General features: G+C 46.3%; 1 protein-coding gene across 1 annotated transcript in view; it reads left to right on the forward strand.

Moving 5' to 3' along the window:
- Positions 1–5,374: 5,374 nt before the first annotated feature.
- The window catches only part of kif26aa (kinesin family member 26Aa), a 32,817-nt gene continuing 22,858 nt past the window's right edge, over positions 5,375–15,333 (forward strand). Inside the window, exons 1-2 of the mRNA XM_030046528.1 lie at positions 5,375–5,391; positions 10,913–11,105. Coding sequence (XP_029902388.1) covers positions 5,375–5,391; positions 10,913–11,105 — 210 coding nt within the window. The remainder of the gene's footprint in view (positions 5,392–10,912; positions 11,106–15,333) is intronic.

The raw sequence follows: 15,333 nt of genomic DNA on the forward strand, positions 1-15,333 counted from the left end.
CCGACGACACCCCGCTGTGCCAACAGGTGGAACTGGACCAAAACCAGCAGCAACACACACGCTGCAGACTCTCAGCGCGGCAGGACTTAAATGAGCAAATTTCAGATGCAATTTGGCAGAAAATTGACCAAAGGATTTACTCATCCTTTCTGTCAGCGGCGTGGTGTCGTCCAATTTGAGACAGTCCAGCGTCCTCACAGGTCAAAGGTTAGGCTGCGAGCTGGATCCTCCATGTGGTCGATGCAAACAAGCACCTGCATGTTCACGACGATGTAACTTCTGTTTCTGACAGTCTCTCTAAAACACCAGAGGAGTCAGGTGATCCAGCCCCCTCTACAGGCTGTGCCTCCAATTATAAGTGCGACCCGCTGGCCGGCTGCACGCCGCCGGCCGGGCGGAGGAGGACGGACCTTCTCCCTCCTGTGAGTTCTCACTGGATCAAAGAGATGATGGAATATTTTCAGCCCGAGACGATGACGCTCTCTCTCCACAGGTCAGTTCTGTTCTCAGGTTTTATGCAGTCTGGCCGCCTTTCCTGACATTTGTAGGAAAAATGACAGCAGACAGTAAAATGTGCACAAACTTTTTTTTTTTTTTTTTTTTTTTTTTTTTTTTTTACTGTGGTTCTACTTCTAAGGAGGGATGCCAAATGCCTGACTGTCATTTAGTGTTTCAGGTCTGGGAGGTGGGCTGGGGGTGGGCCAGTGTAGTTTTTTTGTGGTTTGTGTACTGTGAAGATTTACAATAAAAAGATCTCAATTATTATTATTATTATTATTATTATCATTTAAAATAACTGCAGTGTTTAATCTGCTGTTCTGCTGTTCAGAAGACCTCCCACAAGATGGTCAGCTGTAGCTCCATTACTGTTCAAACTAAAAAAGATCATAATTATGTTTTAATGAATTAAAAATTTTAAAAATCAAGTAAATTCCTCAGCAACTATGCTTTTCTGCTGTATCAAAAACGTACCAGAATGTGAACCCCTGGCTGAAAGATCTTCTTGAAATCGTCCAAAGATCAAATAATTAAATCAAACAGCCAATCACAGCATCAAATCGAATGTCAACGGGATTTGAACCCCTCACTCACAGAGTGTCTCAGTCAAACCCTCGACTGTGTTCGTCGACCTTCCACAGATCTCAGCGCTACAAACTGAGCATCACAGGGAACTGAACCCCCAACCCTGCCTCGCTCTTCCCACTAAGTCACACAGGGATCTGAGGCGGTTCTCTACCTAATGGACTCCTGAGGACTCCAGTCAGCCGTCAGCCGTCGTCACGGCGACAGCAGCAGCAGCGGGAGGCGAGGGGACGGCGAGGGGACGGGCGATCTGCGGCGGGATAATTAGCAGCCGGCATGGAGGCCGGCGGGAAAGCTGGTGACAAGCTAACGGCTGTCTGAGCTAATGAGCACGCGGGGAGGGCGACATCTCAGGCTAATTTATTACGACACTCGGAAACCGCCGAGGAGATTCCTGATCCAACAAAACCCAGCAAAACATAACCTTCACTGCAGGAAAAAAGAAAAAAAAATCATCTTTAGTGCTCTGATCTTGTTTTTCTCCAAAGAAGATAAAAAATATATATATTTATCACTATGAAAACTGAGAAAATTCACTTGATTTCCTTCAACACTGTGAGAAAAAGCTTTCAACAAGCAGCCGCTGGACGTTTCCCCCCGAGTCGCTTCACATTTGAAAGAAATGAAGTCAAAGTGTGAGCGGCGTGATGATCAGCTGTTGGTTTTTTGTTCTATATTTAGAGAACATAACAATCGCCAGGCCTGCCACACGTACATGACATCACATCCAAACCTGTGAGCTGCTGGAGAGGAAAAAAAAGAAGTAAAGCTGGTAAACAGATGTTTGTTGTTTGTGGTTCGGTTTCTCTGGTGAACTCATGTGGCGTGACGTGGGCGTGACATGGCGTGATGTGGGCGTGACATGGCGTGATGTGGGCGTGGCATGGCGTGACATGGGCGTGGCATGGCATGACGTGGGCGTGGCATGGCGTGATGTGGTGTGATGCCTTTGTGGAGGAAATAGCACTTACAGATGTTGCAGGGGCTGAAGGTGCTGGTGGAATAAGGAATCCATAATGTTGATTTTTTTTTTTTTTTTGAATTTGATTTAAAAGCTTTGAAAGGCCAAGCCTGGTCGTCGTCTTGTCACTTGTGAGCCGTTAAATTCTTGTTGATTTCTGGGTCCCCTCCTGTCGTTTGCTCCTCACCTGTCCAGGTTGTGGACGGTCTGCGTGCAGGTGAGAGGCGTCTGAACCCCGACCCTAATGCCGTGGCACCGCGGTGTGCTTTCTGTAGAGCTGCGACCATGACGATACCGATTTGATTTTATGATTTCTTGTGATTTTCGTTTGTTTGAATCCTCCTCCAGTTTGTGTGTGTAAAGTCTGATGAGGCTGTGATTCTCCTAGAGGTCACTAGAGGTCATTTTCTACAGCGACGTCCAGTTGGACAAAACGGTTCCTATGGGGGCCAACATCATCACCGTCCACGTTCCTCGTTCCTTCACTGGGTTCCAGACGAGCTATTAAAAATGTTCTCTGATGGTTTATAGAGCGAGACATTAATCCATTCACTGAGGAAATAATCTGCACATTAATCCACAAGGAGAAGAATTGTTACCAAATAACTCCAATTAACATGAAGAACCTTTAAAGAACCGCATCAAGTGAAGAACCAGGCCCCTAAATACAGAGGTTCTTCAGCTGCTGGTGGTTCTCTGTAGAACCACAGAGCGTTTTGAGGAACCCTTGAAGAACCAGAGTTTTTCTGGGAGCTGATCCAGTTTGTTTGTTGGTGTTTTCATGTTCAAAAAGTCTCATGTTGCCGTGATTAAATATTAAATAGGAATGTGTATAAATCTGTGTTTGGCTCATGTGGGATTAAAGGTCATCTGGGATTAGACGGATGGATGACAGCTCAGATTAACGAGTCGGACCTGCAGGTGCTGGTGGTGATATTGGACCAAAAAAAATCCCTTTCCGAGATTAAACTCACAAATTTATGAGAAAAAAAAAACTCAGATATTCTCTGAGGTCAACAAGGCAAATTTACAAGAAAAAAATATCGAATCTCAGAATATATATTTAAATATTAAATTTAAACTTTCAAAATAAAACACCACCTACGGGTTCAGTGGTTAATTCAATTATTTATTTATTTCAAATCGATCAAGGTCTGTAGTACGATGACAGGAAGAGCTTAGGAAGAGCATTTCTGCTGGTGTTTGTTGTCATTTCTTTTTTCTTTTTTCTTTTTTCTTTTGCTCTTTGTAACAATTTTATTTTTTGTGCTGCTGAAAAATATTTTGATGCCTTTATTATGAAGATCCTGCATTTACCTGCAGTCTGACTTCCATTTTCTCCCGGGCTGAACCTGTTGTTTCAGATCAGTCCTGTGGAGGATGGAGGCTCGCAAACAAGGTTACAACACACACACACACACACACACACACACACACACACACACACACACACACACACACACACACACACACACTAAGCCGAGTGTCTTTGAAGTCCAGCAGCAGAGGGAGAAGAGGGGGCGTCTCATCTCATGAAGTATTCATGTAGCATGTGAAGAGTGTGTGTGTGTGTGTGTGTGAGTGTGTGTGTGTGTCAGTGAGAGACAGAGAGAGAGGAGGAGACAAGAATGTGTGTGTGTGTGTGTGTGTGATAGCGTGTCTGTAAGAGAGAGAGAGAGGTGGAGAGCAAACGGGGCGATCAACAGCAGTTTTCACGGCAGCTGTGTACCGACACAACAGGGGGGCGGGGCTTTGGAGGGAGAGAGAGAGAGAGAGGGCGAGCGAGGAGGGAGGGATGGGGTGTGAGGGAAGGTGAGCGAGAGAGAGAGAGAGAGGGCGAGCGAGCGTGCGAGGCAGACGGACGGACGGAGGGAGGGAAGGCTGGAGCGTCGCCAGCGTTTCCCGGCAACAACCGGAGGAAGGAGGAGGAATTCACCCGTTCCTCCTTTTCATTTTATTTATTTTTTTCTCTGTCCCTCCATCCCTTTCTCGCTCCTGGAGTTGGAGGAGGAGGGACGAGGGAGGAGAGAGAGCGAGAGCGAGCGAGTGAGCGAGCTGTGCCTTACTGCAGGAGTCAGCACAGACTGAGAGAGAGGGAGAGAGAGAGAGGGAGAGAGGGAGAGAGAGGGAGAGAGAAAAGAAGGAGAAGGAGAATACAAAGGCAAAGAGAAGGTGGGAAGGAAGGGGAAGAGAGAACCGAGGAGAGGAGGAGAGAGACCGGGCGAGAGAGGTAGAGGCGTAAAGGTGAGCGGGGCGAGGGGACGGAGAGAGGCGTAGGAATGAGAGGAGAGGCGGAGGGACGGAGCGAACACAGGAGAGGAGTGACGGGACGGAGCGAGGGAGCAGAACGCACCTTCACAGCGACTTGTGGCGCCGAGGAAGAAGAGGAAGAAGTGAGGGGAGGAAGTGTGGGAGCGGGCGGGAAGCGAGGGATCAGGATACGGACGAGGGACTGATCGATCAGCTGATTGATGGGTTGTTTAGCGGATAATTAAAGGAGTGAAGCGCCGCGTGGACGCCTGGTGGGACGGGAGCTGGTTTGGACTGAGGAGCTCTGGAGGCCCCTCGGGAGGCGGGCGGGACGCCGAGGGACGGACGGAGCTTCACTCAGGAAGCACCGGACGCCGAGACGCCGACGAGACAAGAGTTTGTGGACCGAGGAACGTCTTCGGAAAAGTCATCGGACACCTGAGGGATCCCTCCGCTCTCCGGCCGGACGCCCCACAGACCGGAGGGGACGGGCGCTCGACGTGCAGGAACCACGTCTCCGGACCTGAACCGAGAACAACCGATGAGCTTTTGGAAAATTCCTTTGGGTTGAGAACTTGGAGGATTCTTCAGGACGAGCGTCTGGACGTGACGCCTGAAGGCTAAAGGAGGTCGTGTCGGACGGAGAGGAGCGGACCTCAAACCTCTTCGAGAAAACAAACCCGTCTCCAGGGATCCCCGTGCAGGACGATCCACCTCCGCCGCTCCTCCGGATGAAGCTTCAGCGCTGCAGTTTCACGCCGGGTTCCCTTTCCCTGAAAAAAAAAAAGAAACTTCCTCAGCAGGAGGTGTTCCAGCGCCACGTGGCGAGGTTTCCCCACCGCCGCCGCCGTCCAGCCCCTGAATGAGCAGGAACCTCGATGAGAGCAGGCAGAAGGAACCCCCCCCGCACAAAACGACACTTTTTTTTTGTTCCTTCTCCAAGCCACTGCACGTGTTCGAGTCATGGAATAAAAAATAAAATTTTAAAAACTTAAAGAAGCGTTTCTGAAGGATGAATAAGGACGAGAACACGTCAGGACCGGGTTCCGCTGCTTTCCACCGGAGAACGTGGACCAGATAATGGACTGGAAGGAACTGTGAGTATTGCTGCGTCACCTGTGCTGTGGCTGTTTCTCTGCTGGCTGTTTGCAGGCTGTTTGTGGACACGTGTCGCGTGGCGGCTGGGAGGAGCCCGGCGGGCGTCCGGACGTCGGCCCGGCCCAACCCGAGCCCAGGCACAGCGGGACAGCCTGGAACCCCCCGAGCCCCGGGAGCCCCTCTGATTTATTGATTTTTATTTATGTTTTTATTTATTTATTATTATTATTATTTCGTTATTTCATTTTAAGCTAATTTTGGGGTATTTTTAAAACAAATTTTTTGGTATTCTTTTTTTTTTTCACTAATTTGTTGCTAAAATTCTAGTGATTTTTTTACATGAATTGTCTTGTAATTTTTTTCTTAATTTTCTAGTTTTTTTTTTTTTTTTTTTAGTATTTTCTGGTCATTTTCCAGCTTTTTTTAAACACACTTTGTGGTGATTTTGTGGCTTTTCGTTATGAGGTCAGGTGACTGAAGGGTTCACAGGGTGGACCCGTTTGAGTTTGGCTTCACTTTGTGTCCTCGTCCCGTCTGAAGGTTTGGTCCTCTCTCTGTTTGGGGTCGCGTCTTTACCCCGCCGCTCTCTGCAGCGTCTGACTCAGCGCTTCTCCTCCAGCCTCCGCTAAAGTGCCGAGTCATGATTGGGTTAATGTGATTAATAATGAGCTGAATCAGCTCTCTGACGGGCCTCATAAGCTGCAGCTTCCAAATCAATTTCTCTTTAATCTTTGCTCTTCATCATGAAGACAAAACAAAACAACCTGTGAGGTTCTCGCTGGGACTCCCACGAGGAGCAGAGAGCTGCTGCTGCTGCTGCTGCTGCTGCTGTTGTTGTTGTTGTTGTTGTTATTGTTGTTTAATCTGGTGCTGATTATTATCAGATTAAAACAGCACGACGCTGCGAGTTTATCCCTTTGAAAACCATCGAGCACATGACTTGGACTTTAATTTACACTTTTAAATTTTGATTACTAAACAGGATCTACAGGTTTCTTATAATAACCTGAATTTTTTTTCTAATTTTCCAAATATTTTGTGTGTAATTTTTGTTTTTGAGGAAATGAGGTGAGTTTGTTGGGTTTGCTGGGCTGTTTCCCTCTCTAACCTGGGCAGAGCAGGTGGGTGTGGCCTGGTCAGGTGGGCGTGGCCTGGCTGTCAGTCTGTAGGTTAGTGGGTTGAGCATGTGGGCGTGGGCGTGGCCTGGTTGGACATATGGGCGTGGCCTAACACTTTCACCTAAGTTGTTTTGTAACAGTGAAGACATGACATGACAGGTGGAGTCACCCTGAAAACCAAAATAATAATTTTTTAAAAAATTACAAGAACACTGTATTTATATTTAAGATAATCATATATTTAAAATACAAAAAATTAAACTAAAAAATTAGGAAAAATGAGATAGCAGAATAATTAGGAAAAAAATAAAAAATAAAAAAAAAAGTTTTTATTTTAAAAAAGGTTTCGTAGCAGTGGGAACTGGTTCTGTAGCAGAACGCAGCGCTCAGGAAGGTTCTCTGTGGTTCTGCCTGGAACCCTCATGGTTCACTCAGGAACCTTTAAGAACATCAGCAGGATTAACCCTTTCTGTTATTCTGAAAAGTTTTATTTCACCCTTTGAACAAAATAATATTTATAAGGGAGAATTCTGCTGTAATTTTCTTTATTTTAACAGAAAAACAGAACTGCCTCCTGCAGGGATTATCTTTACATTTCAAATGGCGCCGAGACGCTCAAATCTGATTGGTCCGTCGCAGGGAAGAGATTTCAGAATAACGACCAGCGTTAATAATACGACTGACTGAAGAACGAGCAACGCCACTGAAGTTCCCGCAGGTTTGATGTGACACTCGTCAGTTTAGTGCTCTGTTAATCCAGCCAGCCAGCGCCACCTGCTGGAGCCCAGCCGTCATGACATCATCAGCAGGGTCAGAGCAGCCATGGCGACGCCCTCCGGGTCGCGGCGCGGTCACAGATATTTATTTGAAAAGAAGCGAAAACCAGAGGGAGTCACATGGCCTCCAGGCAACATGAGTCAGCGTTTTTTTCCTCCCTGCAGCCTGATGGCTCACTGTGTCGGGTCGAGTCCTGCTGAGTCATGCTGCAGCCGCTGAGAATGAGGAGGATGAGGATGATTTTTTGGTGCAGGTTCACCCCCGTTTCTTTCTCTCCATTTCCATCTTCCTCTTCCTCCTCTTCCTCCTCCTCCTCCTCCTTCATGTCTCTCTCTCATCTTTTCCTCTCGTCTTTCCTCTTCCCCTTCCTCCTCTCACCTTCACCTCCACTCAAACCTGCTGCGTCATGACAGTGAAAACATCGCACTGCAAAAGCCCACATGTAATCAACAACAACAACAACAACAGTGATAATAATAATGATAATAAGTAGATAGATGCTAAAAAATTATAAATAAAGTTAAACATGTTAATATATAAGGAACATAATAAAACAACACAGATTATAAACCCCATTTCGAAACCTGGATTTTCATGTTTGCCGTTATTCCTGACTTCTGTCTTCACTGTGCAGCTGCTGCTGAAGGCTGTCAATCAAACGGGGGCGGGAGCAATAAAACCTGAGCTGTGATCTGATTGGATCGCTGTGGTCCTCACGCGAAGAAAGAAAGAAAGAAAGAAAGAAAGAAAGAAAGAAACAAACAAACAAAGCGCTGCAGGAATCAGCTGATCGAGAGAACGTCACAGCCGGAGACGAAGGAGATATTCAGATTAAAAAACAACACATTTCAGTGTACTGTCCCTTTAAAGAGCACAGGAGCGGGTGGGAAAACATCAAACAGTTCACATTCACATTCACATTCACATTCACATTTACATTCACATTCACATTCACATTCACATTCACATTCACATTCACATTTACATTTACATTCACATTCACATTCACATTCACATTCACATTCACATTTACATTTACATTCACATTCACATTTACATTCACATTCACGTTTACATTCACATTCACATTCACATTTACATTTACATTCACATTTACATTCACATTCACATTCACGTTTACATTCACATTCACATTCACATTTACTTTCACATTCACGTTTACATTTACATTCACATTCACGTTCACATTTACTTTCACATTCACGTTCACATTTACATTCACATTCACGTTCACATTTACATTCACATTCACGTTTACATTCACATTCACATTCACATTTACTTTCACATTCACATTTACATTCACATTCACGTTTACATTCACATTCACATTCACATTCACATTCACATTCACATTTACTTTCACATTCACGTTCACATTTACATTCACATTCACGTTCACATTTACATTCACATTCACGTTTACATTCACATTCACATTTACTTTCACATTCACATTTACATTCACATTCACATTTACTTTCACATTCACGTTCACATTTACATTCACATTCACGTTCACATTTACATTCACATTCACGTTTACATTCACATTCACATTCACATTTACTTTCACATTCACATTTACATTCACATTCACATTTACTTTCACATTCACATTTACATTCACATTTACATTCACATTTTCTCTGCTGTTCACTGACATTTAGAGACAAAGTGCAGCAACATGGATCCAGTTTCTCACTCCCAATTGCCAGTAATGAACTGTAAATGTCAGCATCTTGCTACACCCCCCACCCCCTCACACACACACACACACACACACACACACACACAAAAACACACTTTCACCTTGAAACGATGCAGCGCTGCAGTTTGTCTCCAGTTTTTTTGTGATAAATGTATCAGCTGAAACGCAACACCGCCGGCTGTTTTACTGTATGGATCAGCACACACACACACACACACACACACACACACACACACACACACTCACTCATACACCATTTCCATGCTTTTACACACTCCTTTAACAAGCATATAAAAGGAACTGCGTGCCCTTATACCTGCCCTCTCTCTGCGTCTCTCTCTCTCTCTCTCACACACACACACACACACATGCTCACACACACACACCAGCCTCTACACAGCAGCTCTCCTAGCAGCCTCTGTAGTTGCAGGCTGAGAGCAGCAAGAGGAGGAGGAAGATGACAGAGGCTGTGGTTACTCCTTTTTTTTTCTGTCGTATTAGGATGCACACACACACACACACACACACACACACACACACACACGAGTGTAGATGCCCGACCTGAGGCTGCCAGGACCCGGCGGAAAAAAATGAAGAAACGATGTTCGGGTTCGGTCGCGTTATTTTAGTGAAATTCGAGTGCAAAACAAATAAAAATGATGGATGGATAAAGAAAATGACAAATCATAAAAAAAATCATCATAATTTTATTTTTTCAAGTTTTTTTTTTTCTGCAACTTTAACCTCAGAATTTTCTTGGAATATAATTAATAATTAATTATTTTTGAATTTGTGTCCGAACCCGACCCGAGCCCCAGATTTTCATTTACGGCCTGAACCAGCCCACGTGTTGCCTTCAGGGTCATCACGTAAACTGCAGTGAGGAAGCTGCCCAGAACAGACAGCAGGTCGGTCCAATGTGATGGAACCTGACCTGAACCCGAACATAATTTATCCATTTTTGTCCGGGTGTCCACTCTCCAGTGAAGTGACAGTAAAGGAATCTTGAATCTCGTGAAATCGGTGAACTGGACCAGCTGATATGCAGAGTGAAAGACGGGGTGCTTTCGTTTTTTTTCGGTGGTTTTCTTCATCACTTAGAGACGAATGTGAAGCAGGACTTGCAGGGTTTTGTGTCTAGACGCTTCACATTCACACTCCTCCTCCTCCTGCCCTCGTAGCAACAAACACAGACGAACTGCAGGAACAGGCGAAGGCGGTTTCCAGGTCACCAAAATACCAATCCATCACCGCGCCGCATCCGCAGGGACAGCCACCCAAAACACGTGACCCGGTGTCTGAGCGTGACTGCCGAGACTGACTGAGCCTCCTGCTCACGTCTCACACTGGAAACAGCTGCCGTGTCTTCAGGTGTGACCTAAAAACACGGAGCCTCAGACGTCCTGCAGAGGAGCTGGCAATCCAATTTCAGGGCGTTTTTTTGGGATGCCTGTCCCAGAACCCCAACCTCCTCCTCAGCATCTGGACTCTGAAGAGACGTTGCTGTGACTTGGGCCGATTCAGAAGAAAACAATCTGCTGATTCTGGGCTCAGATCAGCAGGATCTCCTTGTTCCTGAATCCCATGTCAGAGTAGAATCTGCTGAGGGGATCAGCTGCAGGCCTGAGACACGGCTCTGGGTTTTTTTTTTTGTTTTGTTTTTTTGTACACTGTTGTGCTGTGAGTTGTTTTGTTGTGATTTATGTTCTTTCTGTGCAGCACCTTGTTCCTGTGTTTGGACAGAAAACTGTTAAACAAATACAGTATATCCTTCTTGTTCTTCTTCTTCATATTATTATTGTTGTAACTTCCTAAGTGTGTCTCTCCGTTCACACACTGCGACCGGGACGGGGTAATGGTCTCTGGGTGCTGAACGTCTCGTCTCGTCCTCAGGGCCGCTCAGAAGCTCAGCCTGTCCCGGCGGAAGAAGGCCCACGCCGGCCCGCCCCGCTCGCCCAGCGACGCCCCGGGCCCGCTGCTCTACACCGGGGGCTTCAGCGGCGCCCTGCAGCTCTCGCCGCCCGCCATCCCACCATGCCTGCTGCGGGCCGGGTCAAAGGTCAAGGACAGCCCCGGGATGGGCAAGGTAAGAGAAAACAAAACCTTTTATTCACAGAGCGCACTCTGTACATTATAATCAATCAATCAATCAATCAGTCAATCAATCAGTCAAGCAGAACTTTTGGTACAAATACATGTAACACACAGTGCTTCTAAAACAATAAAACAACACCCCTCCCACTCCCTCAGAAAATAAATAAATCATTAAATGAACTGAGGAAATGATAAATCTCATCAATGTGCAACGAGGAGGCACCGGAGCCAGAATAAAGACTAATAAGAAATAGAAAATATATAGATATAAGAGATAATAGATAATATTTTATCTGCCTCTTTTATGTCTTGTTTTATATTTTTATGTCTTTTTTTTTTTTTTTTTACTTAATGTCTTTATGGCTCGTAAAGCAGAAGACAAATTTCCACTTGTGGACTGTAAAGATCTCTTCTGTTCTTTTCTATTGTATTATTAAACCATTTCCTGTTCACACCAGCATTTCCAGTTTTGGGAAAGTTGGCTGTTCCCACTAAAAAGGTAAATAAACCCTTTGATTTCCTCCAGAGATCTGCAGAGGAGCACCTATGTTCATTTCCAGATTTTGTTTCTGGATTAGCGCGGCCTTGGCCTTCAAGTCAAACTAAGCTCACACATGTCCCATCGTGAGCATGAGTCAGCAGGTTTCTCTCCCAGTCAGACGGCAGCAGCTGCTGAGTCATGATGGCCTGTAATTGAAAACCTCTGCTGGTTTAAAACCTCTTCCTCCTGAACGTCCTGCTGCCTTTTTATTTCCATCATTACAAGCTTGGTTCCAGCCCACAGAGGCCGCAGAGCTTTATTTCAGGTCCCGGCTGAGAGCTGACGGTTTCCAAACATCCCAAACTCGCCGGCTGATTACAGGGGGGCGCAGCCAAAATGATGCTCACAACATGTCCTTTTCTTTTCCATCTGCTGTACGGGTGCAGCGGTTTGGGTTTGAATATTTGACCGAGTGGAAGCTGCTGGATCTTCAGAGAAGCTTTGCACTGTGGAAGAAAATGATGATGATGATAATGATGATGATGATGATGATAATAAAAATGATTATTAAGGGAGTAGTTTCCTCTCCAGCGTGACTGTCTAAGGACAGAGGATGCTGTATGGCTGTAAATCCCCTTGAGGTAAATGTGTACTTTGTGATATCAGCCTGTACAAATCCAGTTGACTCGGCGTGAATAAATCAGCATCTCACCACCTTCAGTCTGTTTTTCCTGCAGCGAGCTCACAAATCCCCCAGTGGGAGGAGATAATCCTCCACTTGTTTCCAATGTCAGTTTGCTTGGTTCAGAATTTTTCTGTGTGCATTCTTGTTTTTTTTGTTTTTTTTTTGTTTGGGGGTTTGTTTCGGCGACCAGCTGCTGCAAAAGGTTCAGTGCAAATGGTAAATACTGCCGGGGGGAGCGGACGGCCTTGTCCTGTTCCCCATGAAACTAAATCTAAAAACAACAAAAGTCCTGAGTTGTTGTGGTTTTCAGTGATTTGACTGTCAGTTTGTCTCTGCTGCTTCGTCTGAGTCCAGACAAACTGCCGAGTCCCGTCTGTTCGCTGCAGCAAATCTCCACGTTACCACAACCAGTCTCTCTAGTTAAAAAAAGCCTTCGCTGATGATTCTCTTATTTATCTGGCGATTTATAAAATGATAAAGATTCAGTGCAGGCCGGTCCCAAACCGTTAAGAGCCTGAAAACAAGTTAAAGAAGTTTAAAGACCCCATGAAATGGACCCTCATTTTATTGATTTGATGTATTTCCTGTTGAAACAGGAAGTGTGGGCGGGACATGGTGCAGTACAAAGTACAAGGAGGGAGAGAAACACACTTTTATTTTGAAGGGACAGGTGGATGAGAGAGGATGTTTAAAGATTTGTGAGGGTTTTATTGGTTGAAATTTTAATATACAGCCACTGGTGCAGGATGATGATGTCACTGTTTAAGACGCTCTGTTTGACAGGAAGTGGGGGTCATGTGAAGTCATTTCATGGCGACTTTCTAACCCTAACCCAAACCGAGGCTGATCTGCTCTCTCTCTCGTTCTGGTTAAAAGTCTGGCAGCAGAGTTCTGAATTAACTGTAGTGCCCTTGAGCAAGGCACTGAACCCCTGCCTCGTCCAGAGTGAGTGAGATGAACAGGATGAATCTGTGTCGCAGTAAAACAGCCTCACATCACATCAAGAGCTCCCTGCCGCCACAAAAACAACTTTAAAAAGCTGCTTCCTGAGCCTCCGAGCCTCCTGCAGGGCGATCAGAGGACATTAACCTGAGAGACACGGCGGCATGATGAACCACCCACGACTCGGCTGTGACTCCTGGAGGCGCATTTCACCCGGGACGGAGCCGCCACCGCCTCCGCCACCGCCACCGGCACGTCCCAGCTCGGGGCACAGAACTGCAGAGCAGCAAAAACTCCCAATCAGTATTCAAGCAGCAGGAGCTGCTGCCTCATTAAAATGCTGTTTTATTTCTGCCTCCTCGACGCCGCGGCTCATTAACCGCTCCCTTGCAGCTGCTGCGGCCCAGATGTACGATTAGCGGCTTCGGGAAACTTAAACGGCGGACCCTGGCGACGGGGGAGGCGGCGCGGGACACAGGGCGGAGGAGAGGCCGGTCAGATGGAGGAGGAGGAGAAACTGTCCCGTGACCAGACACCGAAACACCAAGGACATGGACTCTGTGAAGAGGACGTCATCAAGCTTCAGCGCTCAGCCCGAGGCGGCCGGGTGAACATGGACTACATTACCCAGAAACCACAAGACCAAAAAAAGATTTATTATTTAGAAGTGTGTTTCCCCCCGTCCTGCATCTAAACCATCCCGTCCCATCCCGTCATCGTCACGTTAAAGCCATGCGGTCGACCCCAGAGGCCCAGTGCTCTCCTCACCTCTGATGGATCCTCTCCACTGCCACAAACACAGACCGAGAGAGAGAGAGTGAGAGAGAGAGAGAGAGAGAGAGAGAGAGAGAGAGAGAGAGAGAGAGACAATAATTTAAAGGGACTGATTTGACTGACTGACCTTAACGAGGTCAGACTGAAGAGGTGTCGGCGTTTTGACAGCTGATTATCTGTTTATCATCCTGATCTGTAACTACACTTCCCACAATCCTCTGGGCCTTTCTAGCGGGCGGTCTGACTGGCTGAGATCCACAGGCGACACACACACACACACACACACAGTGACAGACACAACACGAAGACACAATCAGCATCCCTGCATTTTTTAAATGAATTGGTGTGTAATTTTGGTGGATGAGGTCTGAAGGTCAGAGCAGAGCCCCGGGTCTCCAGGTGTCACCGTTACAGGGACTCTGTTGTCGGACGGCCCCTGAACGCACCACCAGGGCCCCTTATTTCAAAAAGGTCCTGAAAAGCCAACAGTGCTGCTGCTTTTAGGAAAACTCATGTGGAGGACTTTATTGGGCTGATGGAAAACTGGAGTGAAGAAAGTGTGAAGGCTCTGAAAGTTCATGTTCATATCGTAGTGGAATGAATGGAGGAAAGGGAGGAGGAGTGATGTGGCAGCTCTGAAACCCCACTGCTCGCTCTGGGAGGAGAGCAGAGGAACCTTCTGGAGAGGAAAGTCCTGATCACAGCGTCCCGGGTTTGAATCCAACCTCAGGCCCTTTGCTGCAGGTCATCCTCGCTCTCTGCTGTAAAAAAAATAAAAGCAGACCTGCCAAAAAAGTCTTTAAAACCCTGAACATGTCTAAATGTTTACCTCTGTGTGCACTTCAGATTCCAGTCACAGTCAGGGGACAGAGTGTGTGTGTGTGTGTGTGTGTGTGTGTGTGTGTGTGTGTGTGTGTGTGTGTGTGTGTGTGTGTCCCTGTGCCCTTCAGGTCCCTCCTCGCTCTCTGATGGCTCTCAGGTTTTACAGGCTGATGATTTGCTCCAGCGGCTCCGAGTGGCAGATCATTAAAAAACTGCTGCCGTGGTGATTGGCTTTTGGCGAAGCGCCGACTCAGCGTCCCGTCTGATGGACACGTGGAAGCCCCAGGGGACGTGGGGCTTCCACGGTCGAGATCCACCGAGACGCTGCGGCTGCGAGGTCGCCGGTTCAAATCCCCAGACTGACCAAAGCATCCCATAAAACCCTGTTTGGACAGGATTATAATCTCTGTAATTTAGTTACACGGATTTTACTTTATAATTATTATTATTATTATTATTATTATTATTATTACTATTTATTTTACTTTTTTGTATTTATTTTTATTTCTATATTTT

Source organism: Myripristis murdjan, chromosome 24, assembly GCF_902150065.1.
Source record: "Myripristis murdjan chromosome 24, fMyrMur1.1, whole genome shotgun sequence".
NCBI lineage: Eukaryota > Metazoa > Chordata > Actinopteri > Holocentriformes > Holocentridae > Myripristis > Myripristis murdjan.